Source organism: Thunnus thynnus, chromosome 2 (genome assembly GCF_963924715.1).
Source record: "Thunnus thynnus chromosome 2, fThuThy2.1, whole genome shotgun sequence".
In the NCBI taxonomy this organism is placed as follows: domain Eukaryota; kingdom Metazoa; phylum Chordata; class Actinopteri; order Scombriformes; family Scombridae; genus Thunnus; species Thunnus thynnus.
Genome location: NC_089518.1, coordinates 30,737,418 through 30,765,071, shown reverse-complemented (window position 1 = coordinate 30,765,071; position 27,654 = coordinate 30,737,418). Strand labels below are relative to the sequence as shown.

General features: G+C 38.2%; 2 protein-coding genes across 3 annotated transcripts; both read right to left on the bottom strand.

Moving 5' to 3' along the window:
* Positions 1 to 448: 448 nt before the first annotated feature.
* Positions 449 to 5,255, bottom strand: emb (embigin). The gene is made up of 9 exons (XM_067615703.1): positions 4,960 to 5,255; positions 4,267 to 4,344; positions 3,585 to 3,768; positions 2,942 to 3,024; positions 2,617 to 2,753; positions 1,668 to 1,823; positions 846 to 966; positions 708 to 741; positions 449 to 606 (listed from the first exon to the last, which is right to left on the bottom strand). The coding sequence occupies exons 1-9, from the start codon at positions 5,039 to 5,041 to the stop codon at positions 546 to 548; spliced, it is 936 nt and encodes a 311-aa protein (XP_067471804.1). The 5' UTR covers positions 5,042 to 5,255; the 3' UTR covers positions 449 to 545.
* Positions 5,256 to 12,271: 7,016 nt separating this feature from the next.
* On the bottom strand, positions 12,272 to 27,647 carry malt1 (MALT paracaspase 1). 2 transcript variants are annotated; one of them, XM_067615655.1, is made up of 17 exons: positions 26,763 to 27,647; positions 26,108 to 26,274; positions 25,287 to 25,408; positions 22,161 to 22,308; positions 21,707 to 21,885; positions 21,472 to 21,568; positions 21,313 to 21,360; positions 20,465 to 20,488; positions 20,315 to 20,359; positions 17,660 to 17,863; positions 17,376 to 17,553; positions 16,556 to 16,627; positions 16,326 to 16,453; positions 15,127 to 15,270; positions 13,561 to 13,718; positions 13,303 to 13,428; positions 12,272 to 12,983 (listed from the first exon to the last, which is right to left on the bottom strand). In XM_067615655.1, exons 1-17 carry the CDS (start codon positions 26,909 to 26,911, stop codon positions 12,495 to 12,497), a joined length of 2,478 nt encoding a protein of 825 aa, XP_067471756.1. In that variant the 5' UTR covers positions 26,912 to 27,647; the 3' UTR covers positions 12,272 to 12,494. The 2 variants fall into 2 exon arrangements, with proteins under 2 accessions (XP_067471756.1, XP_067471765.1); XM_067615664.1 differs by lacking the exon at positions 21,313 to 21,360 and having other exon boundaries at positions 26,763 to 27,644.
* Between the last annotated feature and the right edge of the window lie 7 nt (positions 27,648 to 27,654).

Sequence of the window (27,654 nt, the reverse complement as noted above, 5' to 3'; positions counted from 1 at the left end):
TCATTAACATGAAAAAAAGATCCAGAAACATCCACACATGTGTTGATATGTCTTGTTTGACAGTATGTAGACATCATGTCAGACGCAGTACTTCTAGGACAAACTAATAAAGTGACAAAAAGTCATTTCAAGCACAGTATGAATGGTTGGTTATATTCATTTTGAGAGTGTAAGGCACTGCTCACAAACCGAAATGCAACAAAAGAGAAGTTGAGGTTTAAGTTGTTGCCTGTAAAGGAAGGATACGCGCTTCCTTTTTGACGTAGCGAGGCATCGTGACGTGAAAAACCAACCACATTTTCTCCACAGGAAGTGAGAACATTCAGGCCTCAATACTAAAAAAAAACAAAACGAGGTGAACTCTTCTCTTTTAGCTCTCATGACACCACTGTTGATTATATTAAGAAATATTTCTCCATTGAAAAAGACAATTAGGCAAGAACTGGTTCAAATATTTAGACTAAATAATTGATTGAATAAATTAGATATTGCTTTTAAGCTCTTATCATTCGCATTTGAAAAATAAGCAGAATATGTTGCGGTCTTCAGACTTTGCGCTGCCTCATTGAAGAACTTCCCTCTTGTCCGTTATTTTCTTCCTGTGTCCTGATAAAGACATGAACATGCGTATAAATGAACATACAGCAGCATAACCGAGGTAAACAAAATATCTGCAGAGAAATCAGCACTGATCACTCAATACTCACGGCACGTTAGTGTGGTCGGCGTCCACTCTGTTTCCTGTGGTTCACACAGACAAGAGGCCCAAATAAGTTGTTGCACAACATCCTATAAATAAATATGCATTGACACAAACAATCAGTGCAGTTTGCTGTGTCACTTACCTGCCGCATTGTCGTCCGTCTTGGACCGACTTTTCTCATAGAGCAGAATGGCAGCGACCAGGATGATCACCTCGATCACGATGACTATGAAGGGCTTCAGGGGCTCATAAATAGTGATGACCTTTAGGAGATGATGGAGGAAGTATTCAGATCTTTTACTGAGGTGAAAGTGCCAATATAACAATGTAAAAATACTCCATTAGAAGCTAAAGTCCAGCATTAAAAACCTTCCTAGTACATGTACTCATTCCTGCAAAAAAATTGATATGACATCAATAGAGTAGTTTATACTGATGCATCAATGCTGGTCAAGATGAACTCATTTGAGCTACTTAATATACTGTTGGGTAGTTTAGTCCAGTTGTTTCCAACCTAAGGGTCACAAGGTAAATCTTGAATAGTTATGAGATGATTAATGAGAGAAAAAAATAAGAAAAAACAAGTTCTGCTACACACATTTTGTGGACTAATCATTGCTTTTTTGTGAAATATTTGATAATTTTATGTCTTTGAGCCTCAAACAGTGATTTAAATGGAACAATTTAAGCAGTTTTAAGGTGAAATCACTCTTTGGTGGACCTGAAAGACACCTGAAACAGTCAGAGAGAAGACATGTTGAGAACCACTGGTTTAATCTCCAACAATGTGCTGTATTATAAGCTTATTATTTGTTTTTTTTTAGGTTAAATCTTGAAAGGTACCACAATTATAAGGGTTAAGTACATTGTATACCCTTTTAACTGTAGTGAAGAAGCAAATCAGAAATACCCAAAAGCACAAGTACCTCAAAGCTGTGTCATTACAGTACTTTCTACATCTGACCTTCAGCTTCACGTGGCTCAGAGTGGTGCCGATGCCGAACACCGCACCACAGTAATATACAACAGCATCAGCGTCCGTCACGTTGTGCACCAGCAGTCTGGACTTCCCCACCTCGTTTTTGATTCCATATCGCCCATCAGTGACATTGATCCTCTCCTAGGACAAAAACAACCCCACAGAAAATTAGTTATTACCCTGTCATATCCTATAATACCCCCCCATCCCAAAAAAAAAAAATGTTTTGCTTATTGTTCCTTTGATGTTTGAGCTAGGAGACATCTTGTGTCCAACAGTTAAAGTTTTGAAATGAACAACATTTGTATATTCATAGATTCAGGAGTTTTTACTGAGGGTGAAGGAGTTATTTGTCATTTTAAGTGTGTTTGAGTATTTAACAAAGTAATTGAACTTATTTGTGGAAAAACCATCATGAAGAACACAAAATTGTTAATCAAAGCAGAGTGTTTGTATGTCTTAAAATGTGTCTGGAGGTGATATCTAATTGATAAACTGAAAGTACTTAAACATTTCTATATGTCACATGAGATTTATCCAGGATTTTTTGACATGACAACAATATAACTGAACAAATAAGTCCTATGATGTTGTTGCAGTTTTAATATATACAATATGTCTTACCCAGTAAATTGCCAAATTTGGCTTCTTGAATTTAAAAGCGCTGCACACCTGCACATGTGTTTTCCAGTTATTTTGGCTGATTGAAGCTCCATACTCGGATTAAGTGAAGTCACTAAACTACACACATTCATAAAAACAGAAAGGAATAAGTTGTCGCAGCCTAAAAAGTGTCACAAAACTACCAGAAGAGTGAGGGAGAAGTCTATCAAACACAGTCTGTACACGACCACCTGTGTTTTATGGGATTAGACCAAAATATTTATTCTATTTATCTTAATTTAAAACACGTGTTGAACGCTGCTGATCTCACCTTCTCTGTAACATTTCCTCTAAACCAGTGCCAGGTGTTGGGGTTTATATCTTTGTTCTTCATTTTACACTCAATCACTGCAGTGTCCCCCACATAGCTGACCACAGGCTTATCTTTCACATCATCTATCCGTGGAGCTGAGTGCAAACAGGGGAGAACAACATAATGATAAAAAAAAAGAAAAGACTCCACACTGCAAACTGCAAAGATTTACTAGGTATAAATATTGATATTCATTAGCAAGCAGCAAGACAAATGTTGACTGAGAAATATGAAATATCAGACAGTCACATGTATAACTCATATGAACGGATGTGATGTGTACCTGCTAAATGAAATTCTGTCTCTGCTTCCCTTTCAAATATGCACGAGTAATTTCCGAGGGCTTCTTCATTTGCAATGTTGAACCTGTGGATCAAAATTATGCACCAAACACAGTGTAGAAGTTTTTAGAAAGTATAAAATAAATATTTTTTGTCATAAAAGCATGACTATTCTGGAAAAAAAAAGTGTTCAGGTGATTTAGACATGAACTGAAATAGTAGTAGAAGCTTCCAATTGCACTTAAACTAAATCTAATATAAATAAAATCAGGTTAGATAAATCCAATCAAAGAGACTTTATGTGATGAATTAAAGTTACACTGATGAAATCTGAGAAACTTTCAGAAACATGTTTTTTTTAAAACTGCAGATATGAACTGGCAGCCATTTTTTAAAGCCAGTTTTATAAGTAGTTCAGCTCTTTTTAGATGCAACAGTGGAGACAAAAAGTCTAAACCTACTCCGATTTTACATTTGAACAATTTTATATTTAGTATTTATAGAAAAATATGTGTAATACAATTAGATAAATACTTCTGAAAATCATGATACACACATGCATGTTTTTTAAACCTTTAACATAACTTATAACCTATAAAGACAGACTTTCTGAAGCTTAAGGAGTAATCAATACACACTACTTACTCTCTTTTGAGATTGTACTGCTCGTTCTCCAACTGCACTGTGACGCGGCTGTTCTCAATCTCATGCCCGTCTTTCTTCCAATACCCGGTTATGTTTGGCAGTGTGTTGTGATTTCCAGTCCAGTTGCACTCTAATGTTAGACTGATGGGGTTCAATACCTCAACCGTCTCAGTCTGACTCTCACCTGGGTTGAGACGATGGAAAATCAGATTATGAATGCGTCTCAAGGAAACAACGACTCATCTTGACTTGATAAAACAATTGTCAGTGGTGGAAAAAGTACTCATCATTTACTTAAATGAAAGAATAGAAGTATTACCGGCTAAATATACTTAGATAATATACTAAGATTGGATAGGAAAGAAGAAAACATACATAAATACATATTTTGATTAATTTTACAGAACTTTTCTTTAATCTTTGCCTTTTGTGAAATATTGGACAGTTTTGCTCTTTGGGGGTTAATCAGTTATTTATTTGAGGGGAAATTTAGAGGGTGGAACTGAAACTGACATCTGAAATATGACACAAATACACACCGATTTATTGTAAGCAGCCACAAGCCAAAAAGTTTGGGAACTAATCTTTAACAAAGCAATATACAGCTCAAGATCAAACAGGGCTGGTAAAAAACACAATATAGTGATCAGTCAAATATAAGATATTTACTGATGGACTATACCTTTCAGGACGACACTCTTCACAACTGATGGGAGAGGGGTGCTGGGAGGAAGTGGCGCAGGCGTTGGGTGAGGTTCCTCTGACAGGAAGAGAAATATATATATATATATATATATATATATATATAAATATAAACACACACAAACTTTGTGTGATATCAAAAAATGTTTGCACAATGAAAATGTAACTCTGTATCTGACAGTGATAATAACAAGAGGAGGCTACATTTTTTAGAAAAAGATGATTGATTATTGATTAAACCAAAGTAGCTTAGGACTAGGTTATCTGATCCATGTGATATCGTTGGTTACAGCTACATAAAAAAAACATTTTTTTTGTCTTTCTGTCTTTTCTTTTGTAGCCTTTATTATTTTTTTCATCTGGTTATTCAATCCAGCACATAAAAGCTAAATGATTGCTCTTGGTTTTAATCCAGAGTTGCAGTGTCCCATGATGATATAAATAATTTCTACCAAGACAAGAATACTTTAAAAGGAAAGTAAAAAGGAAAAAAGATTAAAACTACAATGACCCGTAGTCAGCCTGGGTCACATACAGCACAGCAGTACATGATAGTGTGACATCCTGTGACATTTTGTACTTCTTCTTACAAGATTACAGATAATTTAGTAGAAAAAATAAGCAGAAGCAGAACAAACACATACAGTCAAAATGAAATCCGAACAGAAATTACTTGTATTGATGTGTCTGCAGGAGATGACAAACAGGAGGGTCTGAAAAAGGAGCTGCTTCCAGGAGGCTGACATGATTATCATCCGTCTGTCCTCTCTGCAGCAGGTTTCTCTCTCTCGGTCTCTCTCTTCGTTCTGCCTGCTGCATCGTCTGTCCACCCCGCCCGTCCTCCCTCAGCTGCATAAAGTGACGTAGCCATGATATCAGCCTGCAGCCTGTGGGTGGTTGACTCCATCCATTATTCAGTCAGACAGGGTTCATACAGTTATTTCCTTGCTGTGCTGCAGAGTTTCTGTGAAGCAGAAATGTTGGTTTCGGTGCACTTTAAGGCAAATTTCTACATTCATTCCTGGCCTGAGTGCTATTATGTTGCTACACTGTGTAGCTTTCTACAAGGTGCCCTATTCTGTTATGTGAGAGGACTTGGCAGCTGAAGGTCACATGATCTGCTCGCCTCCTTGAAAACAACCAGGAGTGGACACTAAGTAATTGTGTGATTGCTGAAAGCAATTTTATTGATATTGTTATTGTATTATTCTTTTTCTTCCGTACATGTACAGAATCCATTCATATATCAATATGTTCAGCTCTTTAAGGACATTTATGCTATTATTTTTTATTATTATAACTTTTATACTTTTTAAGATATTAAGCTTTTTTCAACATTTTCTTTTTACAATGTAAGTAAATGGGAGCAAATGACACACATACAGACAAACACATACATACTGCCAAAAATGTGTTGGTTCTAGCTTCTCAAATATGCAGATTTGCTGCTTTTCTCTGTGTTATATCGCTGTGAATTGAATATCTTGGGGTTTGGGACTGTTGATCGGACAAAACAAGACATTTGAACAAGTTCCCTTGGGATTCTTCAAATGACACTAAAATTGGCGATATTATTTATTTGGTCTTCAAAATAGTGGTGAAACTGAAAATGTTTGCCTACAACGACTGAAGAACTGAAATCCCTCCCTATGAAAAAACTTTCAAGTTAAAGACCAGTATCCACTTCAGATGAGGCAACCAGTCACTGTAGTGGTAGCGCTGGGGGAACCTTTGGGAACATGGCTAATAAAATTAAATATTCAAGCACCAACACTATTTCAGCATACATCATACCAAGATTTCTTTGAAGCTCAAGGAACCTCAACACTCATGTTCCACTTGAGCCGAAGAGGAAAGATATATATGAAGGACAAACAAACAGTATGTTCAATAGTAACACAGTTCAATATTTACTGGTTCAGTCAAGCACTGTTGTAAATACTGTCAATGAGTAATTATGTCAAGTAACAAGGTTTGTTACATAACAAGGTGTTGAGTAGTATGTCGTACATCTTGCAGTTTACAGTAAAAATCTGTAAGTATGTCACTTGTGAAAAGTGCAAATTAATAAACAATGCAATTCTTTTGACAGTATTTTGCTGTAAAAGTAGAGAATAACAGTTTTATGCTGTATTTATAAAAGCAGCAACAGGAAGACACTGTTAATTTTGCAGTAAATTAATGGCAACCCTGAATCTGGTAAGTAGTACTTGGGGGGGTCCTGGAAGGCAGCAGTTCACTGCAGCTGGTCCAGGATACCCCCCCTTCCCAGGCGAAAAGAGGAAGGCAGCAACTAGCTGTGACTGGTCCAGGTACAACAACAACAGCAGGTGTCAGCATGCCCTGAGGTTCTCAAAATATACGCATTCACACTATTGTTCTTCAAAGGTTTATTCATGATACGGGGCAGGTGTGTAGACGGGCAAAGCAAACACAGGAACATAGGAGGGAACACAGCAAAAAACCCAAAACCCAGAAAACCCAAAACCTTTCATAATAAACCGCCACAGAATAAACATGAATACAACTCAAATACCCAAGCAACACTACAAACAAAAGTTCATGACAGAAAGTCTATGGGAGGAATGTTTGCAAGGTGGTATCTCAAAAACTAAAAGTGCTAAAATATTCATACTACATGGACAGGTGTCCCACATGGAAATGCTTAACATATTCAAACATGGGAACAATAGCGCCACTATGTGGTCAGTTATTACTTGTTTTACATAACTCATGAACCATGAGGCGTATCAAAACAATATTTGAACAGCGTGTTCCTTAGACAATGCTGATTCAACTGATATAGGTCATGTCCATTTGCACCTGGAAATATTTTCCGCCATTTAGAATTTTTTGCTTCTGTTGACACATATTTCATCTAATCTTCACCAAACTTGGTAAACACCATATTTAGATGACCCCAGACAAAACATATGAGTTCATTTCTGGGTATCACTTACCGTTTGTCTGTAATTGGTTGCCAATCTTTTGAAGGTTTGGATGATGCAGAACTCTTCAATGCTAAGTTGGACTGCAACTAAATTTGGGAATGTACATAAACCTACACTACACAAGTGTGTAACATTTGATATAATTCTACCCTCAGTAAAGTAACATTATAACATGATATTTCTGCAATTCTGTTGTCTTTAATAAAATGAAACTTGGTACACAACTTCTCCATGAGAATCTGCACGACATACTGAATCATGGCACCAATAGCCCCACCCTGTGGTCATGAGTAAAACACCACCATTATACTTATTAACTGCCATATCTCTTAAATGTTATATACCATGGTAACCAAATTCTGCAAAGTTGTACAGATGTCAGCATTCACATGCATTTTCCACAGGAAATGCAATTCTAGTTACTAATGCTGTATCTGTAATTGATTCACCCTTTCATATTATTTAGCTTTTCTAAGCTTATGTTAAAACCAGAAATTCTGTTTTTAAGTACATTTTTGATATTTTACTCTACTTTTAAAAAGGCAAAAGTTGTCTTTAAAAGAACCACTTTTTAAATTTCATTTGAGGGTATTTCAACAAAAGTAATGTCACCTCCACTGGAGTAACTCAGTTCTTTAATTCAATTTAATTCAAATTTATTTGCATAGCACCATCTCACACAAAAGCAGTTCAAAGAAACAGTAAAAATGTGCAAATAAACAGAAGCATCCATGCATACATAGGCATAAAATCACATACATACACACATACAAACAAACATATTGTACAAATACGGTATGCGTTTGTTTAAGGAAACGCTTCACTGAAAAGGAAGGTCTTTAATTTGCTTTTAAAAGGCAAGGCGAGTGTATTTGTATAGCACATTTCAACAACAAGTTTGTTCCAGATATGTGGAGCATAAAAACTGAACACATTGTTGGAGCGAGTCTAAGATCAGCAGGCAAACTGCTCCATTCTTTAGGTGCATAAATACTGAATGACATCTCAGCAGACTTTGAAAGTGCTTTAGGCACATGGAGACCTTGTGACTGAAAAGATCTGGGTTATAAACTGACAGCATGTCTGAGATGTACTGTGGATCCAGACCAGCAAGTGGTTTGTAAACCAAAAGGAGGATTTTGAACTGAATTCTGAAAACAATGGGTAGCCAGTGAAGGTTTTGGAGGATTGGAGTTATATGGTCTGATCTTTTTGTCCTGGTCAGAACTTGTGCAATATTTACAGTAAAACTAAGTTAAACACCCTGATATACAGCATCATGGATCCACAGGCTAAAAAGTGTAAACGTGGTCCAGTAATATACACACATGCATGTAGAGCTGCAACTAACGATTATTTTCATTATTGATTAATCTGTCGATTATTTTCTCGATAAATCGATTAGTTATTTGGTCTATAAAATGTCAAAAAATGATGAAAAATGTCAATCAGTGTTTCCCAAAACCCAAGATGAGCTCAGATGTCTTGTTTTGTCCACAACCCAAAGATATTCAGTTTATTGTCAAAGAAGACTAAACCAGAAAATATTCACATTTGACTCAAAACAATTAATCGATTATCAAAATTGTTACAGATTCATTTAATAGTTGGCAACTAATGAATCCTCTGATTGTTGCAGATCTACAGGCATGCACACACATATTTCACTGCACTCACATGTTTCCTGGATTAAGTCTACATGTATATATATGTGTGTGTCATTGTTCTTACCTGAGTAGGTTTGTGTTCATTCAGTTTTTTGTACTAATCTTTCCATATTAGTAAATTTGTCAACTGAATTCAGCTGTTAATTCCCTTTTTATCTCTCTTCCTCCAGGCTTTCTCAAAGAGGTTCCCTTGAAATTAAGTTGCATTGCATTTAGTTATTTCACATATTTTCTTGTTAGCTTATTTTCTTCTTTCTTTATTTTTTCTGAGTTCTTTTATTTTATGATCTTTATATTTGACTTGTTTTGCTTTTTCTTGTTTTATTGATCAATGTGATTTTAAATTGCTGTTTGTTTTATTGTTTCTGTTGTTGTATGGAAGCTAATGTGGATCCAAATAAAGAATAAAGTATTGCACCTCCATAATGATAAAAAAAAACAGTCAACATCAAAGCAGTAGGAGCTGAGATATCAGGATTTTTAGTTCTCGGCTAAACCACTGAATCCTACACTTCCCATAATCCAACCAATAGATTTATCCTGCCTGGAAAACACCCACATCTTTGATTGATTGATGGATTGATTGAATTTATTTGATAATCCAAAAAAATGCAGATTAAAAATTGTTGCAATCATCAAGGATTAAAATCACAAAAAAAATTAATTAATTAAATCGCAAAACTCTGTCTTTCCAAGATGGAGTCATGAGCTGTTATCAGACAACCAGACGCCAGAGAGCTGCACTGACAGTTTATCTACCACTTCATCTTTATGAGACACTAGCAGAGCACAATAATCAGAAAACATCACTATCACTGGCTGATTTTAAATCGTTAATGTACAATAAAAACAAAAGTGGACCTAAAACACTGCCTCGTGGACACATTCAACAGCTCTTAAAGTCAGATAATTTCCCACTAATGACACCACTTAACTTATTAAATCTCACAGCCTTGAACTTAAAGGACAGGTTCACAATTTTTCAAATCTGTCTTAAAACAACAGTCAGAAGCCCAAATGAACATTGAAACATGTTTTTCTTGCTGTAATCATTTCTCCTATTCACACTGGCTATTAAAAGATCCCCTTCAAATGTGCTTTCAATGTAAGTGATGGAGGCTGAAATCAGTCTGAGTTAGTCATATCGTGTGGATATCTGCCACATTTACAGTCTTTTTCGCATCAAATTCCCTCTTTGTGTTTCCCTGTTGAGCTGCGTTGGAAGTATAGTAACAAAAAGAGGAACTTTGGCAATAGAAAGACTGTAACGTTGAAAGATATCTACTTGATTTGACTCATTGGGACGACTGAAGCTTCATATTAGCTTCAGATAAACTTTAAAATACATTTTTGAACAGACTGTAGATTTTGCCCCCCATCACATACATTTAAAGTACATTATAAAGGGATCTTCTAATGGTCAGTATGAACAGGAGGAATGATTACAGCAAGAAAAACATGTTTCAATGTTCATTTGGGCTCCTAACTGTTGCTTAAGACACGCTTGAAAATTTGTGAACTTGTCCTTTAATCAATAAAATATTATGGTCCACAGTGTCAAATGCTTTCTGTAAATCCAACAAAACCACACGCCCACATGACCTTCCTCCATCTACTTGTTTCTACTTGTTTCTATCTTATCTTGCACCATTTCTCTAGAATTTTTGACACAGATAAAGTGAAGACTGGTCTATAATTACCTGGGTCTAGCTTACTTCCTTTCTTATTTACTGGAATAAAGACATCACCAGGGTTATTTTTTGACGTTTTCAGTTTTTAATCTCTGCATATAAACTTAAACCTGAACACGGCTAAATAAAATTGACCTGATGTGAAGAGTTTAGGGCTTCACCTCATGCTCTGCAGGGTTCGGCTGCTTCCGTCACTGTCTGGGACATCCTGGCACATGATTCATGGTTTCGTACTTAAGAAGATTAATTCTGCACGTGCCACGTTGTCACATGTAGAAATTTACGACTGTGGAGCAGCGCGTTATGTTATGTGTGCTTCCTGACGGTGATTCTTATTGTGACCTTGTGTTATACAAACTGCAGAGTCTGCTTGTTGTTTTCTTGACTCTACATTAAAGGCAAAGACCTCGAGCCGCTTTGATCGTGGGATAATGTGATCAGTCAGAGTGTACTGGACTCTGCCAGCTCCTCGGTCTCTGATCTGTAACATCAGGCCAATCAAAAAACAGCAAACTGGACCTGTGGGGGATAACAAGAGGGAACACAACCTTAAATCCCCTGGAAGGAAAATCACAGAGTGCAACTCTTTGGGAAAGTTTGTGGTTGACTGAGGAGCAGACAGAGACTAATGAAGTCTGCTGCTAAATACAGAGTTAGGGTAGCAGAGAGGGGAGAGAGGAGTGTCAGAGGCCGCCGGTGGAGGAGAGGTAAACCATTCAGTGGGGGGCAGCTAGAAGATTAAAAAACTGTGAAAAAAAGAGCTTAGCATGGAGGTTTTAAATCTGATTTTATCCCATCATCCCAGGTATTTTGAAGTTTTCATTTTCCCTCCTCCGGTTCATTATTGTTTCGCTGATGGTCTTAAATACTGTGATTATCCAAGCTGTGCAGCAGAGGGAGCTCCTGCAGCCTCTGTTTGCTCTACTGACAGCAGTTTTTATCTCAGTTATAAGAACATGCAGCATGTTTACAACACTCTCCTCCTTGGATTAAAGGGTGCAGATTGTTCCTCCTCTTATCTTCTTCATCTCAATGCTCCTATAATTTGTACACGCTCAGCTCCTTTGTAAGAGGTACAATTTCATCTCTTTAGAAAAGAGTCTGTAATACCGTTGCACAATGATTCTGACATGTCTGATCTTGTTTTGACCCATTATTAAACTACCATCACCTTAAATTTAAGACTTTTTAATACCACATAGAAAAGCAGGCCAGGGGATGAAAAAGCTGAGAATGATTTTTTTGTACTTCCCAGCAGTTTATAACAATAATTCCTTATGATATAATTGATTAAATGAATGTGACCTGGATCTTCATAAACAGCAAATAAATGGACAGATGGATTGACCGATTACAACATTTATGTTCATGTAGGTTTTTGCTAAAATCAACATTTGTCCATTATGAGACATTATTATGAGCTTCCTAAATACTGCTGCAGGTCTGATGGTGCTGACTGAAACTCCAAAAAAAAAAAGTATTAAATAGCTTCTTGTAGCACAGTCCTCTGTCACTTGTAGTTTATAGATGTATAACATCTCTCAACACATTTTATAACTAACATTACTGCCCGCGAGGCCTTTAAGAGCTGCTTAAACACAGCCTGTTAACTTTTCTGTTTGGTAAGAATCTTGAGAATCGTCGGTAAATTTGACAAATAAACAACAAATATCACAAATGGTGCAAATACATCAGTTTACTAACATTTTTTCTAAAAATCTATTTACAAAACTCTTTCAACTTTAAGTAAAAAGTCAATTTACAGCTTATTGAGACAAATAATGCTTGTAACCTCAGGAATTAACTTTCTAAAAGAATCATATTAGTAACAGAAAGAGCAGCAGAATTTCAGATACAACAAAAGGCACATTTAATGCTCAGTGACTTCCAGTAACTGTTTCACTGCTGCTGAAACTGCAGACTGTTGATGAACACATTCTGCAGCTCATTGATGTCTTCACTGGCCTCTATAGGGATGCTGTGCCTGCCCGGCGAGGTCGAAAGCCCCCCAGCCGAGTCATACATCGGCCCGTAATGGCTGATGGTGTCGTAGTAGGACTCCCCGCGGCCTCCAACTGCACCCTGCGGACGATCGTAGACATCCAGGCAGTGATGCTGCGGGGACAGGCGGTTGTAGTCTTGAGTCGGCTGCTGCCCGTAATGGAGGTGGAGGTGGTGTTCGGGCCCCGGGCTGTGACAGGGGCTGTGTGACGGGCTGTGGGGCATCATGCACGTCTGCAGGCAGCTGTTCCGCCGCATGGCTCGGTGCAGGTCAAGCCGGGCGATCAGCGGCTTGCCGATGCTGATGCTTTTGGTCCAGTGGACGGTATCGTCGTCATCCATGGCTGTGAAGGTGCCCTGAAGGCACACGGTGAAGACCAGCTCCTCCTGTTGCAGGTGGGGAGGAAGGAAAAGGTTTAATGTCGGGTGAGGGGAGAATAAACTTCTCTGCTTCTCTCAAACTGAATTTTTACCAAATACATCCTATGAAAGACAAAGGATCACTCTTAAACCTTGTTGCCATGGGAGTAAATCGCTTCATAAATGTGTCTTATTCTTCACACTCAGTAAATAACTTATTTTACTTTGATAATATGAGTCCTGGATAAAAACAAGGCTGTTATTCTGTTTTCTGGAGATATTATTTAGGCGTTCAGGTGGTTTTATGTCAAAATTCTTTGTGTGAAAGTGAATGTGAGTATTTTACCTTGAGCTTCTGCAGGGAGCTGAGTCTAGTGTAGAGGCAGTGCTGCGGCAGGCTGCTGGACAGAAGGTAGATCCCCGTCTCTTCTGGAGTCTCTCTGTTCATCTCTTTGGGATCCACATCGAGGTCCTGCAGGAGGAAGAGTACACACAAAGACATAAATGCACACACACACACTCACTGTCAAAATAATTCACACTTCCCACTAAATTATTTTATGATCAATCATTGTTGTCGTAACGTTAACGACGGTGCACTGACCTGTGAGAAGTCGGTGACGTGAGCCTGGCAGAACAACATGTCCGCAGGCTTCTTCACGATGTGCGTGTAAATGACGAGCACGTTGGAGAACTCTGCGGCGAAGCCCAACTTGATCTGAGCTCCGCAGTCGAAGTCGAGACACATACTCTCAGGAAGCTCTGAAATGATTTTAACGGTTAATAAACATGACACCAGATCACACGATAAAGATATAATTTATAACACACTTAAACAAAGTTATAAACAGATATGAGGACATTTTTAAAGTGTTTATTAATGTACAGTATTTGTCATCAATTATAACTTCTACTATGAAGACATTTTATATTATGACAACTGTGTTGTACTATATTGTAATTCCTTGTTTATTGTATAACAACTTCCTGCCCACAGGAGGAGTTAAACTACATTATAGTGTGTTATAAACGATTTATTAAAGGTTTGCTTAAATGCTAAATAGTGTTACAGAGACACTTTTACTAGCTGATATTTTTGTATGATTGTTTTAATTAGTGTGTCTGTTTTTAGGTCTGTCTCGCAAAAGATATCTTGATTTCCTTCATACATAAATTTTAAACCTGCAGAACTTTTACATATAAATGAACATCTGTTACATTCAAGCCATGGCCGAATGAGTTCACACGATGCTAATTAAGCCTATCACTGCCAGATAAATCTCTCTGTATTTCAAAGTATACAGTCTGGTGTCGGGTTTGACGTTCCCGCGCTGGCCGCTGGATGAATGCAGACCTCCGCCAGCTGAACCAGCTAAATTCCAGTTAGCTCTCTGCTAACTTGAATGAGGATAAAATAATTTAATCATGCAGCTCTTCTAAAATTTCCAAATGTTATTGGACTGTTATTCAGAGAGTTTTTGTAATTACTCTCACTGCCAGAAGGGGGAGATAAAAATCCTGCGCTCCGGCTTTAACTAACTGACTAGCTAGCTATACATTATACATTCCCACATTTCTCATTATTGTTATGAACAATCGAGTGAAACTGAAAAATGTGAGTCAAAAAGCAAAAAAGAAGAGTTCGTAAAGCAACATACTGAACTAAAAAGGAAAAAGAAAAATCAATCTGATTGATCTTTAGACACGGTTTTGTTAATTTCTGGACTAGCAGTGTTACAGAGTACATTTACCAAAGGTTTCAGGAGATTTACTGTCCTGTAAGAGGAATCACAACAAATCTACCAGAAGTAATGTCATCTTCTTCCCTTCCATTTTATTTGTGTTTCATTAGCAAATATTTATTAGCTTATGAAAAAGGAAGAAGTGATAATGTTATCATCGGGTGACTGTTGCTCTTCCACCGTGCTGCATAGTAACTAACAACAGAGCGGCCAACAACAGTGTGTTTGCGCTGGGAAGCCCCGGTGTGTGTGTGTGTGTGTGTGTGTAAGTGTGTATAATGTCAGAAAGCACCATGCGCTTAGTCAACGTTAACAAGAGTCAACATTTGCCTAAGCGTGCAGTAAGCAAATGGGGGTTTTACAGTGCCGTGATAACACATGATAAACAAATTTTAAAAACTATAATAAGCTTTATGGTCAAAACTCACCGTGAGCCTTCGCCCACTGGCGGCTGTGAGCGTGATCGGCGCCGTCGCCGGGCAGAATGGGGTCGGTCAGAGCTCTCCTCTCTGACAGACTGCTGCGGATCTCCAGAGCTTGTTTCCCCTTTGTGGCATCAAACTGACCCATGTCTGCACGCAAAAGTTATAATTCACATGAGCCAACGAGTGAGCAGATACAATTTTGACATCAGCGTGTTTACGTGCACTTAAGTAACCAGATTACTCAGAGAAACCAGGTTACGTGGGTAATCAAGGAACACATTTACATACACCGCGAGAAAGACAGACAGGCAGAAGCTGTAGGAGCTTTCCCTCACAATGAGAAAGTGTCTGACTCAAATGTTCAAAGGTGGAAAGCGACTTATTTAGATTTCTATATGCTACTTTGTTTTAGTCGGAATTATTTAAAATACGAGGACGCATCACTCTGAGTAATAATCTCTCCTTTCATCCAGCGGCTCCGCTGTTCTTTCCGTGTCTGCGGTCTATTTTTATGCACGTGTGTGCTTGTAAAAAGCCGATTACAAACCTGGTTATGTGTATACATGGCAGAGAAATCAGCGTTCTCCAGGAGAAATCTACCTGTCAAAATCAGGTTTCTCTAATCCTCTACCCCGATTACAGAAACCAGGTTTCTCGTTAACATGACCGTTAAGAAATCAGCTTTCTGGAGAAAGCCGACTGTAATCTGGTTACTTGAGTGCATGTAAACACACTGATAAAAAAGCAAAGCAAGCTACATTTAGTTAACTTCATATGTCCATTAAAAAAATAAACTGAAGCGCTTACAGTAACTTTAAAACAATCTGATTTCATAACAAATACAAAACAAACAAACATTACCAAGTGGTCTTTTAATTCTTTATCATTAATTATCTCCTCAAAATTCAATGCAGAAGTGACTTAAACCTGAATTCTCTCTCATGGCCATCAGGGGGCGACACCACTGGCTCCAAAAACAAGTCTGATTGTATAGAAGTCTGAGAAAATGACCCAACTTCTCACTTGATTTATTACCTCAGTACACGGTTTCCTAATGGCTTTATGGTCTCACACTAAATGCTTTACTGTCTGATATATTTCACCTTAAACTGCAATGACACTGTGTCCAGACTGAAATATCACCTCTTCGCATATGTTTCCTTTCTATTACTTAACATATTGTGTTCCTGTTCCTCTCTTACCCTCAGCGACTCGGTCCAGCACCACGGTGATCTTCTCATCGTCAAGCAGTCGCTTCTTCAAAAACTTGACAAACACACCATTGGTGAAGCCACTGGAGCTCAGTTCAAAGGCCTCAGCGTCTTGGCATCTGACACATGAGACAAAAAATAAAACTTATTATATTCTTGTGAAAAAGAAAAAATATATATATAAATTTAGTTTTAAATGATAGTTGATGTTTCAGACTTACGTAGCGTATCCAAAGACAATGTTGGCTGTGACCCTCAAGACAATGTTTGGAGCACTGTCATCATGAATATTCCTGGAAAATGAATAAATCCATAAAACTCTTTAGATGCAAACCAAGGCAATAAGTACCCAACAGCTCTACACTGGAGGGAAAGCCAACTCTTGGAGAACTCCCGCAGTCTTAAGCTCAAAGTTTTTAGAGCATGGGGACATAAATTGTCTGAAATTCCCCATGAAAAATTATTCCAGCTGCATTTTTACCCTTGTGCTTTTCTGTTAGATGATCATTGTAGTAGAAGTCGCAGTTATATATCTGGGAGCCTTACACTGCCTACTCATGGTTGCTTTTGTTGTTGCTCATGTTGGTGATTTACAAGCACTGGTTCTCAAAATGTTTGGCTTGTGACCATTTAAAATAAAGCTAAATCTGCTTGTGACCCTTCGTTGCAGGTGTCAGAAGTCTATGAGTTGAGAATTTTCACCTGTAAACTTCTCAGATTGTGTCATTTGAATAAATGTTTAGAACCTGCAGAGTTAAAACTATCCACAAAAAAGGAGAGAAAGCAAGAGAGAAGTCAATAATGAATTTAAATTTGTGTTGCAAAGCCTAGTTTTTCTTATTTGCTCTCCCATTACTCATGCTGCGACCCCTCAGATCTATCTTGTGACCCCCATGTTGGGAATCACTGATTTACAGCATTAAGAAAAGCTTATTCTACATTTTCACCAACATGTATTTTAAACCTTTCTATATAGAAGTATCAGTTAGATCCCTGTTATCAAACGTGACAAATGTACCTTTATTTGACTCTAGGACTCACCTCTTCCTGCACATGTCCAGCAGAAACACATTGAGACCCGTCTCCTTCTCCTGCATCAGTTTAAGGATGCTCTGCACACATAAACAGTTGGCTGACCGGTACGGGTTTGGTGCATCTACTGGCACCATGAAACTGTTACCATAGTTTTCGTATCCATGACCAGCATAGTACAGAAGACCTAAAGAGGGAAGTGTACATTTCAATGGTTCATCCAGCTTACCGTCAGTTTCGCTCTAAAAGACTATCACCTAAAACATACATAATGTTTTGTAATCCAAACATACCATAAACGCCTTTGTGAAGCAGCAACAGGAACTCGTCAACAGCGTTTCTCATCTCCGACTCTGTGAGGTCCAGCAGAGAAACCACCTTGAAGTTCAGCTGCCGCAGGAGGTTGGTGAGGTCGTACACATCCACCATGGGAGCTTTGAGCTGCGGGTGGTTCTTGTAGGACAAATTGCCAATCAGCAAGGCCACTTTGTCAGTCGCTGTGACGGGACGGGACAGAGGGAGAAAGTCACACTGGGTTAAATTCAACCCATACATGAAAACATGCATCAAGGGAACATCTCTTGGAACTGAAAAGTGAACCAGGCATGAAATATAGCTATCAAGATGTAGTACTGTCAGCAGCAACATCTACAAATTCAAGTGAGGAATGTCCTTTATAAGTAATGTGATGTATACTTTGAAGTTTTCCCAAACGTACATATATCAGAATGAATAAGAAAGGTTCGCTAAAAAGCCACCCAGATACCACATTTAGATTTTTTGGGCTGTTCAAAAAAATTCAGCTGTCTTTCTAATAAAGAACTGCAACTAATGAGAATTTTCATTATCAATTAACCTGTTAATTATTTTCTCGATTGATCAATTAGTTGTTTGGTCCATAAAATGTAAGAAAATGGTAGAAATGTCCATCACTGTTTCCCAAAGGCCAAGTGACGTCCTCAAATGTCTTGTTTTGTCCTGACCGACAGTCCACAACCCAAAGATTTTCAGTTTACTGTAATAGAAGACTAAAGAAACCAAAAGCTTATAGTTAGGGCCGACCAGGCTCGCCTTGGATCAGCCCTTAGTTATGCTGCTATAGGCCTAGACTGCTGGGGGACTTCCCATGAATCACTGAGCTCCTCTCTCCTCCTCCTCCTCTCCATCTGTATGCATTCATGTAACATCAATGCATGTCACTAACTTTGCTTCTTCCCCGGAGTTTTTTTTGTGCTTACTCATCTCACAGGAAACCCTGGGTTCTGGGCTGAGCCTTCGTGGTCCTTCACGGTCCTGTTGGCATCCTTCCCTGGCTGCTGCTCTGTCATTGTCATTATTGTTATGATTGGTGTCATTCTGCCCCCCCCCCCTTTCCCTCTTTCTTTCTCTCTCTCAACCCAACCGGTCAAAGCAGATGGCTGCCCACCAAGAGCCGGGTTCTGCTTGAGGTTTCTACCCGTTAAAGGGGAGTTTTTCCTTACCGCTGTCGCCAAGTGCTTGCTCATATGGGAATTGTTGGGTCTCTGTAAATTAAGAGTACGGTCTTGACCTGCTCTATGTGAAAAGTGCCTTGAGATGACTTTTGTTGTGATTTGGTGCTATATAAATAAAAATTGATTGATTGAAAATATTACATTTGAGGAGCTGGAATCAGGGAATTTGGACATTTTCCTCTTAGAAATTACTCAAACTTATTAATCGATTATCAAAATATTAACAGTAATTCTGCAGTTGGCGACTTATCAATGAATCAGTTCAGACAGTTCAGTTCATGAGAAAAACTGTTGCTAGAACAGATTAACAGATATGGATTATAATACGAGACAGTTGCCCCTTGTCATTTTAAAAGGGAAACTCCACTGATATTGCACATCAAAGTCTGTTTACAGGTCTTGGGGAGAACCAACTCTTTTGTGGCTGTGTGAAGTCTGACATGAATAAAGAATACAAGTTTGAAAATGAACAAACTCTGGGGGTGTGGAGCTGGAGGGAAATGGGGTTTATCAGATGTCTGTAGCCCACTCCTCATCTCCGCAAATTAGCCGCTACTAGCATAACATACCCAAATCTGTGCAGTCGAAAGAATAGAACGGAGTTGCACTGTGGGTGATGTAGGTCCCAGGTTTTGACGAGGAAGAGGAATGCGTGGAATGAAAACAGATGATATCTCTGGTTCTGCTGCATCATTTTAGACCTCTTTGTTTGTTTAAACACATTGTGAGTCTGACAGTGGGTGGAGTTTCCACTGGGGATCATTATTGGTGTGGAATTAACATGTGAACGCGTTTTTGTTACTCTAGATTTTTCATCTTTCTCTATCGATCCACCTCAGTGTTGCTCATCGTGGATTCTAGTCTAGTTTCATTTGTGTTGTTTGTCTTTTGCGTTACGTTTGTTCTGCTTTTATAATGTCCTACTTTTTATGCCGTATATACATTTTATAAAATTACAACAAAAAATCCCTCAAGGAACAACAAAAACCTGGAAAGAATTTAACTTAAGACACATTTGCAAACCTTCTGATTGATGATGATGAGTAAACTAAGGCAGTTGGTCATTTTGTGTTGAATACCAAACACAATGACATTAATATTAGCCGTTTGATTTCATGTCATACATCAACCCTGCAACAAAAACCAACTTTTGCAATGTTCTGTTTTTTTCTGACTGCATTACGCCATAATGTAATATTTTGTCCACATGCGAAGCTACTGACATCACATGTTACAGAAAGTGCTACAAGTTTCACATCCGTCTTTTGGTGTCGAGATGGGAACTGATATCTGATCGGTGCGATCGGTTTTAATATGAGACTGAACAGTAACAGTTCATATATAGAGGAACTGTACATCTGTCATATCAATCATTAAAAGAAGTGACAAAAACATACATTAGAGAACAGGTTGAATGATTTGCTCACATAAAGAAATGTGTTGTAAGAAACTTACCATAAAGTTGGTCCGGGATACTATTTAAGAAGAAGTCACCAGAACCTAAAATTCAAATGTCACAGCGAAAACATCACAAAGGATCATACAGCAAGTGTAAATATGAATTCAAAAGCATGTATAAAACACCTGATAAGTACAATTACTCACCCCCTCCAATGGCGTAAACGTCATCTAGGAATAAAAAAATACAAACACATCACTATCATATTACCTGTTTACCTCAGAGTTAGAAATAGATTCTAACTGATTAGTGGAAAAGGGGGAAGGTCAGCCTTACTGTGATTGTAGAAGAGCAATTAATTCTAATTTTCAAGCATTTAAGTCAGTTAATAAAAGTTAGTTTTAAAGGAAAAGACTGGATTTATTCTAAATTTGTCGTATTGCAAACAAACTCCATGAAAAGACCAAAACCAACAATATGTTTTACTATAACTTTCCAACTTCCCCAACCTGTCAGTGGCACTCAACCATGAACCTGTTTGTTCCTCCTAAAAATGTAAATCTTTAAAAAGTTTCATTTTTAACAAAAGCTAATTTCCTAAAACAGCTCGACACTGTAGTTTTTAGCACTACAACTATAGTTTTGTTTGTGGCAATGAAGGAACATGTCCCTAGTGTAATGATGCGGCTCGCTGGTGTGTTTTTTTTAATAGTTTTTGGACAAAAATGTAGATCTATGGCACAGAGGAATTAGTTAAATCAGGCTTTGGCTATGTAGACGATATTTGTTAGCAAGAGCAACTCATTGTAGGTTTTGGTTAATGGGATTTATTGACAATTAGACAAATATAGAATTAATTCAAAATGATATTCATGCATGTGAAGCCAGGATATTAAACCCTGTGAGTTTTGTGCTGGTTAGTGTTTACATGATAATCTGATTTGTGACCCACATGCGGTTAGAGGAACAATTTAAGGGTTGCATGCAGTTAATGCCAACTAATTTTTGTGTTATTGCCTTTTAATAAACCATGCATCCGTCCTTCCAACTCTACCTTCAGAGCACTCCATTGCCCCTGAAAACTGGACAGATATCCTTGGTGCTTTCAGTTAAGAACAGAGGCAAACAGTCACTTGGACATTAATGACAGTGGAGCCGGATTTACTGGACTGTAAATGCGAGAATTAAGACTTGTAATGAAGTTGTGACATACCTATCACAATGTCAACTTCATTGGTCCACATTCTCTCAGTGCTGCTGTTGATTTCACAGCGATACCTGCCGTGATGATCCTGCATCACGTGAGGAATCTGAAATGCGAGAACAATAATATATATAACTATTAACTATTTAATGCACTGCAAAGTTAAACTTAAACAGTTTGTGCCTTGTGATGTTTGACAACTACAAACTTAAATCAGAAAACCTCTCTAACAACCACTCCTCACCGTGAATTTCCTCTTTGTGGCGCCGGGGATTGGGACTCCATTTCTATGCCACTGGTAGCGAGGAACCGGTCGTCCCACGGCTCCACACTCCAGCTGCAGGGTTTGCCCAACATGTAGCCGCTGGGACTGAGGCTGGATCACCACCTTCAGCCGACCCTCTAAGGAATGATAACTCTGTCCTGATGGTGGTTGGAGAGGCGACATCATTCAAAGATTATCTACTTCATCCGGTTAAATAGACTCATCTTTCAGGTAATTCTCAAAGGAAAGAGCACCTGAAGCAGAGGTGAAATTCCCACAGGAGTCACTTATTCTGAAGAAATAAACATATCCTCTCCTGCAGTTTATGCAGGCACCTCTAAAATATTTAAAATAACATAAGTGGTTCAAATAATTAGAGAAAAAAATACCAACAAATGCACATAGATGACACCTATGTGCTGGAGCGTCTCACCGTACGACATGGCGACATTCAGGACGTCCACCTGAGCCCACTGGCTGAATTCAAAAATGTCTCCGCAGTTGACCCTGCAGATGTAAAAGCCAGCGTCCTTCAGATGGACCGGACTTATCACCAGCTCAGGAGAGAAGCTGTTTGGCACCTGGAGTTGACGAATTTAAAATGACATTTATCAATATTGTATAAAAATCACAGAGCGGAACAGAAACATTATCTCCAACCTCTGGAGCAAATCTGCATCTTCAAATCTATTTTTCATTTTAAGGTCTAATGTCTCACAAAAGGGACGGCAGGGTGTCTCTCCCCTGCAGCTGACTAATTACTGTAACATCAGTGCACCTGGTCTCGCTGCACTCATGTAGTCCCTCTCAGGCTCTCGGCTGCGCCTGTTATTTTTGGTTATGCTGATTTACTTCTTGGCTTTGTTTTCATGCATTTTACAACACTTACACACTCAAATTCTTCACTCATGCATGACATACACTGCTGATACCACTGATATCCACACCCGATACTTCAGTGGGTGGTGGTGGTGTGCTTGAGTGCCTTATATTGAAAAGTATGTATGTTAATGGGATGGACAAAATATTAGGAACACTTTTCAGTTCGATGCACTCCAGTTGTTTTATTGGATTACGTGAGATTGCACAGGTGTTCCTAATAAAGTGGGTCACTAGCTATGGAGAAAACTGGTTTTAGATGTTATTGGAAAAGGGAAACATTGAGTAGCTTGACAGTGTGATGTGAGTATTGTGCAATTTTGGGAATGTTTAGAGCCTGTTTAGAGTCCGTGTGTAAGTTCAAATTTAGCCTAGTTATATTGTAAGTGTTTACTAAGTGGAGATTTACACATCACTAAATTAAAACTGGTTGCAACACATAAACTAATTCTTACATAGAGATTAGTTGATACTAAATATTTACACCTACTAACTGCCAGGTGTAACTGTTGTGTTCGCTAGCTGAGTGAACCAAATGACAACGTTAGCTTGCTAATATCTGACCTGTTTAGATTGAAGAGTAAAAAGAGGTAATATGGAATACAGTAGATATCTGCCCTGACACTTTACATTACGTTTCACAGGAAAAAAAACACAATATACCTAAAATTACAAAATATTATGACAGTAACCTTAGACTAAATGATCATATAAGGTCCCTTAGCGTAGCATAATCGAGTATTTCCCTCTGATTTCTCTGTACTGCATGAATACTACTGATTTTAAAACACATATAAAACCGTCATTTTTGGCAGTTAAGTTAAATCTCTTGACGCTACAGTGACGTCCAATTTTTTGGAAAAATATTGCTTCCAGTTTCTAATTGGGTGCTTCTGATTGGACACAGATGTTACCTAGCAACCGATATTCACATTATTAAAATGTTTAATAGTTAAGACATTTATTAGGTTTTAATTGGTGCAAACTGATTTAGTAAATCAATAGTTTGAAACTAGCAAATAGTTACTAAGAACTTAAGAAAGACTTTACACACAAACTTAGTGACAGATTTACAAACAGCTGGTGCAACACAGTCCTGGAAAAACTGAACAGCATTTAACATATACAACACATTTTACACTGCAGTTAAATGCAGGTTCACATACAGGAAACATAAGATTTAATATTGATCTTTCTTACATTGAGGTTATTTTGGTTCCGCTCTGACTCTTCAGTGGAACACCTGAATGTTTAAAAGTGACGTGAAATATTTGCACAAGGTGATTTACTGTGGAGCTGCTTTTAATGTCAACAATATGGACTGATAAGGGAGCGATATAGAGGAGGTTCTCAATCCGAGGGAAAAAAGATCTGCCGAGAGAGGGGCTCGTGAGATGATTTGTAGGGATTCACGATGATATCGGCATGTCAAAGGCTTTAAAATAATATCGGCATGACCCCAAAATGAACATTTCTGACGATAAGATGATGTTTTAATTGTGACAATCTGTTTGACTGTTTGTCTGAAAAACACGATTCATGCCGGTGGATGTTATCACCATGTCGTGTTTTTAAAAAGCAGTGAAATGAAGGCACTCTGAGGATTTTTACTCCTGTGTTGTTTATGTGTTTAGCCAGCTGGCTTTGTGCTTCTGGTCACATGTTTGGGGATGCAGCTGCAAGGCAACGAGGAAAAGGGTTTCATGGATGAAGTCAAACTGCAAGATTAATCTATAAGGCTCATATTTCTCCCTGCTGGTCCTGCATAATGTCCTGAGAAAGATGTTTCTGTGTTAGTTTTGCTGCTAACTCCATGCTCAGTGTTATTGTTGTAAGTTAGTGATAGTCACGGTAGCTTTGAATTCGGTCCCTCTGACTGATATATTATTATATATGACACCATTAGAGTACAATATGTCTATTTATGTTCTTTCAGTCGGCTTTAATTGCCTCATAGTTATACAATGCACTTACTTTCACATCATCCCTGTGGACAGAGATTACATTTATTTCCTTGTTTTGCAACTTGTGAAATAGGTCAAACTTTCCCCGGTTGTGGCTATTGTTAGGATTGTCTGAGGTAGAGAATCATTCAAGCCTGTTGAAGTAGGATGAATGTTACAAGTTTTGTTTGAAAATGTTACATAAAAATAAATATGGCATGTTTTACACGTTACCTGAGTTGAAGTAGTTTCCTTATTTTGCCCTGTGAATGTGTACATTTTTGAAAAGCAATGTATTTTATGTCTGCATGTGCCAGAGGGCCATCAAAAAAAAAAAAAGTGCATATATTGGCATCGGCAATCCACCAAAATGTGTATATCTGCCTATTGGATATCAGCAAAAATCCAATATTGTGCATCCCTAGTGATTTGTTTGAGCTTGATAAAATATGTTTCTTATATAACAATGGATCGTGTTTTTGGTGTTTATCCAAGCTTTTTTTATTAGTCAACTATCTAAAACAGAGCCAGGAAATCATAGTAAGAGACCTTAAAACTCATAAAGCTACAAGGGGTCATCATGAGGCACCTGGGGGCAGGAATATCGAGAAGTGCTGATGAATACAATTTCAAACTCAAACCAGTAATTTGGCTCTTTAACTGCAGTTTGTTTTACTTGTAAAAATTCCCTTCAAGTCCTTTGCCAGTCTGAGTTTAATACATAGATCGTAACTCACCTCCTCCTTTGTCTTGAACCACTGGTATTGTACTGGAGATTTGCCCACAGCGTGGCAGCTGAGCCGCAGGTTGTGGCCAGATATAAGAGCCACCGACTGGGGCTGGATGAGGATCTGCAAAGCTGAACATTCAGGATGCTTTCACTTTGAATTCAAACTTTGTTGTACATTGTTACACCGATTTTTATATTAGGGATAGAACTAATAATTATTGTCAGAAAATAGTGAAAAATGCCCAAGGTGACGTCTACAAATGTCTTGTTTTGTCTGATCAGTTTAAAATCCAAAGATAATCACTTTATTGTAATTTATGACACAGAAAAGCTTCAAATCTTCACATTTGAGAAGCTGAAACCAGCAAATGTTTGGTATTTTCCATTTTACCTTAAAAAAAAATTACTAAAATGATGAATCAATTACTGAAATAGTTGCTTATATATAGTTGTAGTTCTAGTTTATATACTTGTGGCAAAGACAAACAGTTTCTATATAAAGCTGACATTTAATGCTACAAATAACATTCATCCAAGTAGGTTTAAAAGGGATTTTTTTGCCCCAGAAGTGTTTAAATGCAGTTTCACTGTTATACCGCCACGCCAAGAATAAAATTATGGAGCAAACACACTAATCATATGTTTCCTCTTTCAGAAACCCAAACTGATTGAAGCCTGCCGACAATGACAAGCTTAGATAGTGTCACGATGACTATAAACTTCCCTGACAATGTCACCCACGGTCTTGAAGTGAGTCATAAATTCCCTTTTAAAGCCCAAAACACGCAGAACAATAGCCAACCTGGCCTGGGGGCAGTTTCACTGTACCTGATTGTTTCAGGCACTGCGTGGCCTCTGAGTTGCCCAGAGTTTGGAGGTAGTCAAACAGGTGACCTGTGGTGCAGCCTCGCTCTCCCATCAGCCTCAGCAGCATGCGGCTCGGGCTGCCCTCCAGCTCCAGCACCTTCAGAGAGCACATCTCCATGTCGTCTGAGCTGGAGGACAATGCGGGATATTGACAGCGAGACATATTTCAAATATCAGAAGCCAAGTTTCATGGCCGAGTAAAGAATTTGACATCATGCTCAATATATTTATACAAATATACATACAGTTTAAGAAAGACAGGCAAACACGAACATATATAATACCAGTCAAGAGTTTGGATACACCTTCCCATTCACTTCAATGAGAAAGTGTGTCCAAACTTTACTGTACTGTAGTTATTATATACATAGATTATTATATTATTTTTTCTTACCTACCTAATTTGTGTGATAATAAGGTTATCTATATAGAATCACAGGTAAGGGTACTGCATTCTGTCACAGTAATATCACAGTAATACCGCAGTAAATACAAAATAACATAAAAAAAGTGTACATTGTTGGTGCCAGAGACACTAACCTATAAGTTCGTTTAAACCACAACATTTCTGTGTATTTCTACAGTTTATCCTCTGAATCATTTCAACCGACTGTACCTGACTTTAAACCGTCTGTCACTGCCGACTATCTCTCCCAGTTTTCGCCATCCTTTATTGCTGGATTTGTCCAACAGCTCACAGAGCTTCTTTACAACCGGCTCCTTCAACAGGCTGATTTTCGTGGACCGGTCCAGAGAATCCGACATGGCAGCCACAGAGAAAAGTTTATCATCAACGTGTTCCTATCTAGTCTACTTCAAGACAAAAAAAGATCTACTTCCTGGAAGAAATGTTAAGCGTGATGTAGCACACCTACTGCACTGTCTTGGTTTTGGTTTTTCCCCCCGCGCAGCTGCGGACTGCTGCTGCCAAAGATTGTTTGTGCATCAAGATGAATCCCTGCAGTGTAGATTTTTTTTGTAGTGCCAAAGGAGAAGTGGGTGATAATTTGCGGGTTGGCTAAAAGGCTTAATCCAGCCTTTAGGATTCAGAGTCTAAATTAATTTTTTACCAATAAAATGTAACTATTGAGAATAATTACAGACTGTTCTGACCTGATATATGGGAAAATACGCCTAAATCTAAAAGAAAAGCAACTGTTCTTTCAGTGGCATATGCACTGGCAAGTGCCAGTTTTTACTTTCCATTATAACGTTACAGGAGGATAAAGACTTCTTGTAGGCAGTTGTAACATTGGCCAATCATTTCTGGTAAAGTTAAATGCTATGGTTAGCTTGGAATGGCTAGCATAGCGAGCAATAACGATTACCTGTCAAACTTGATTGAACCTGAACTCTGAACAACTAAACCTTAAAACGACGCAGTTAAATTGTATTTTCCAAGTATTTTATTGCTTTTCAGTAACTAACATTAGCTACTGTATCCATTTAAATATGCAACAAAAACTGGTTGACTGTTAATTGTTAATGCTAGCTAGCTAGCTGTCAGA

Bases quoted from the DNA above. Each gene is read 5' to 3' on its own strand.
- malt1 (XM_067615655.1), bottom strand. From the start codon at position 26,911: ATGTCGGATTCTCTGGACCGGTCCACGAAAATCAGCCTGTTGAAGGAG. The intron at 21,361-21,471 runs GTATGTCACAAC...CTTAACTGAAAG, and splicing joins TGAAGTTGACATTGTGATAG to CACCAAGGATATCTGTCCAG. The intron at 13,719-15,126 runs GTGAGTTTTGAC...AAATCATTTCAG, and splicing joins CCAGTGGGCGAAGGCTCACG to AGCTTCCTGAGAGTATGTGT.
- emb (XM_067615703.1), bottom strand. From the start codon at position 5,041: ATGATAATCATGTCAGCCTCCTGGAAGCAGCTCCTTTTTCAGACCCTC. The intron at 3,769-4,266 runs GTATAGTCCATC...GTCTCAACCCAG, and splicing joins GAAGAGTGTCGTCCTGAAAG to GTGAGAGTCAGACTGAGACG. The intron at 1,824-2,616 runs GTGAGATCAGCA...TTTTTGTCCTAG, and splicing joins GAGGAAATGTTACAGAGAAG to GAGAGGATCAATGTCACTGA.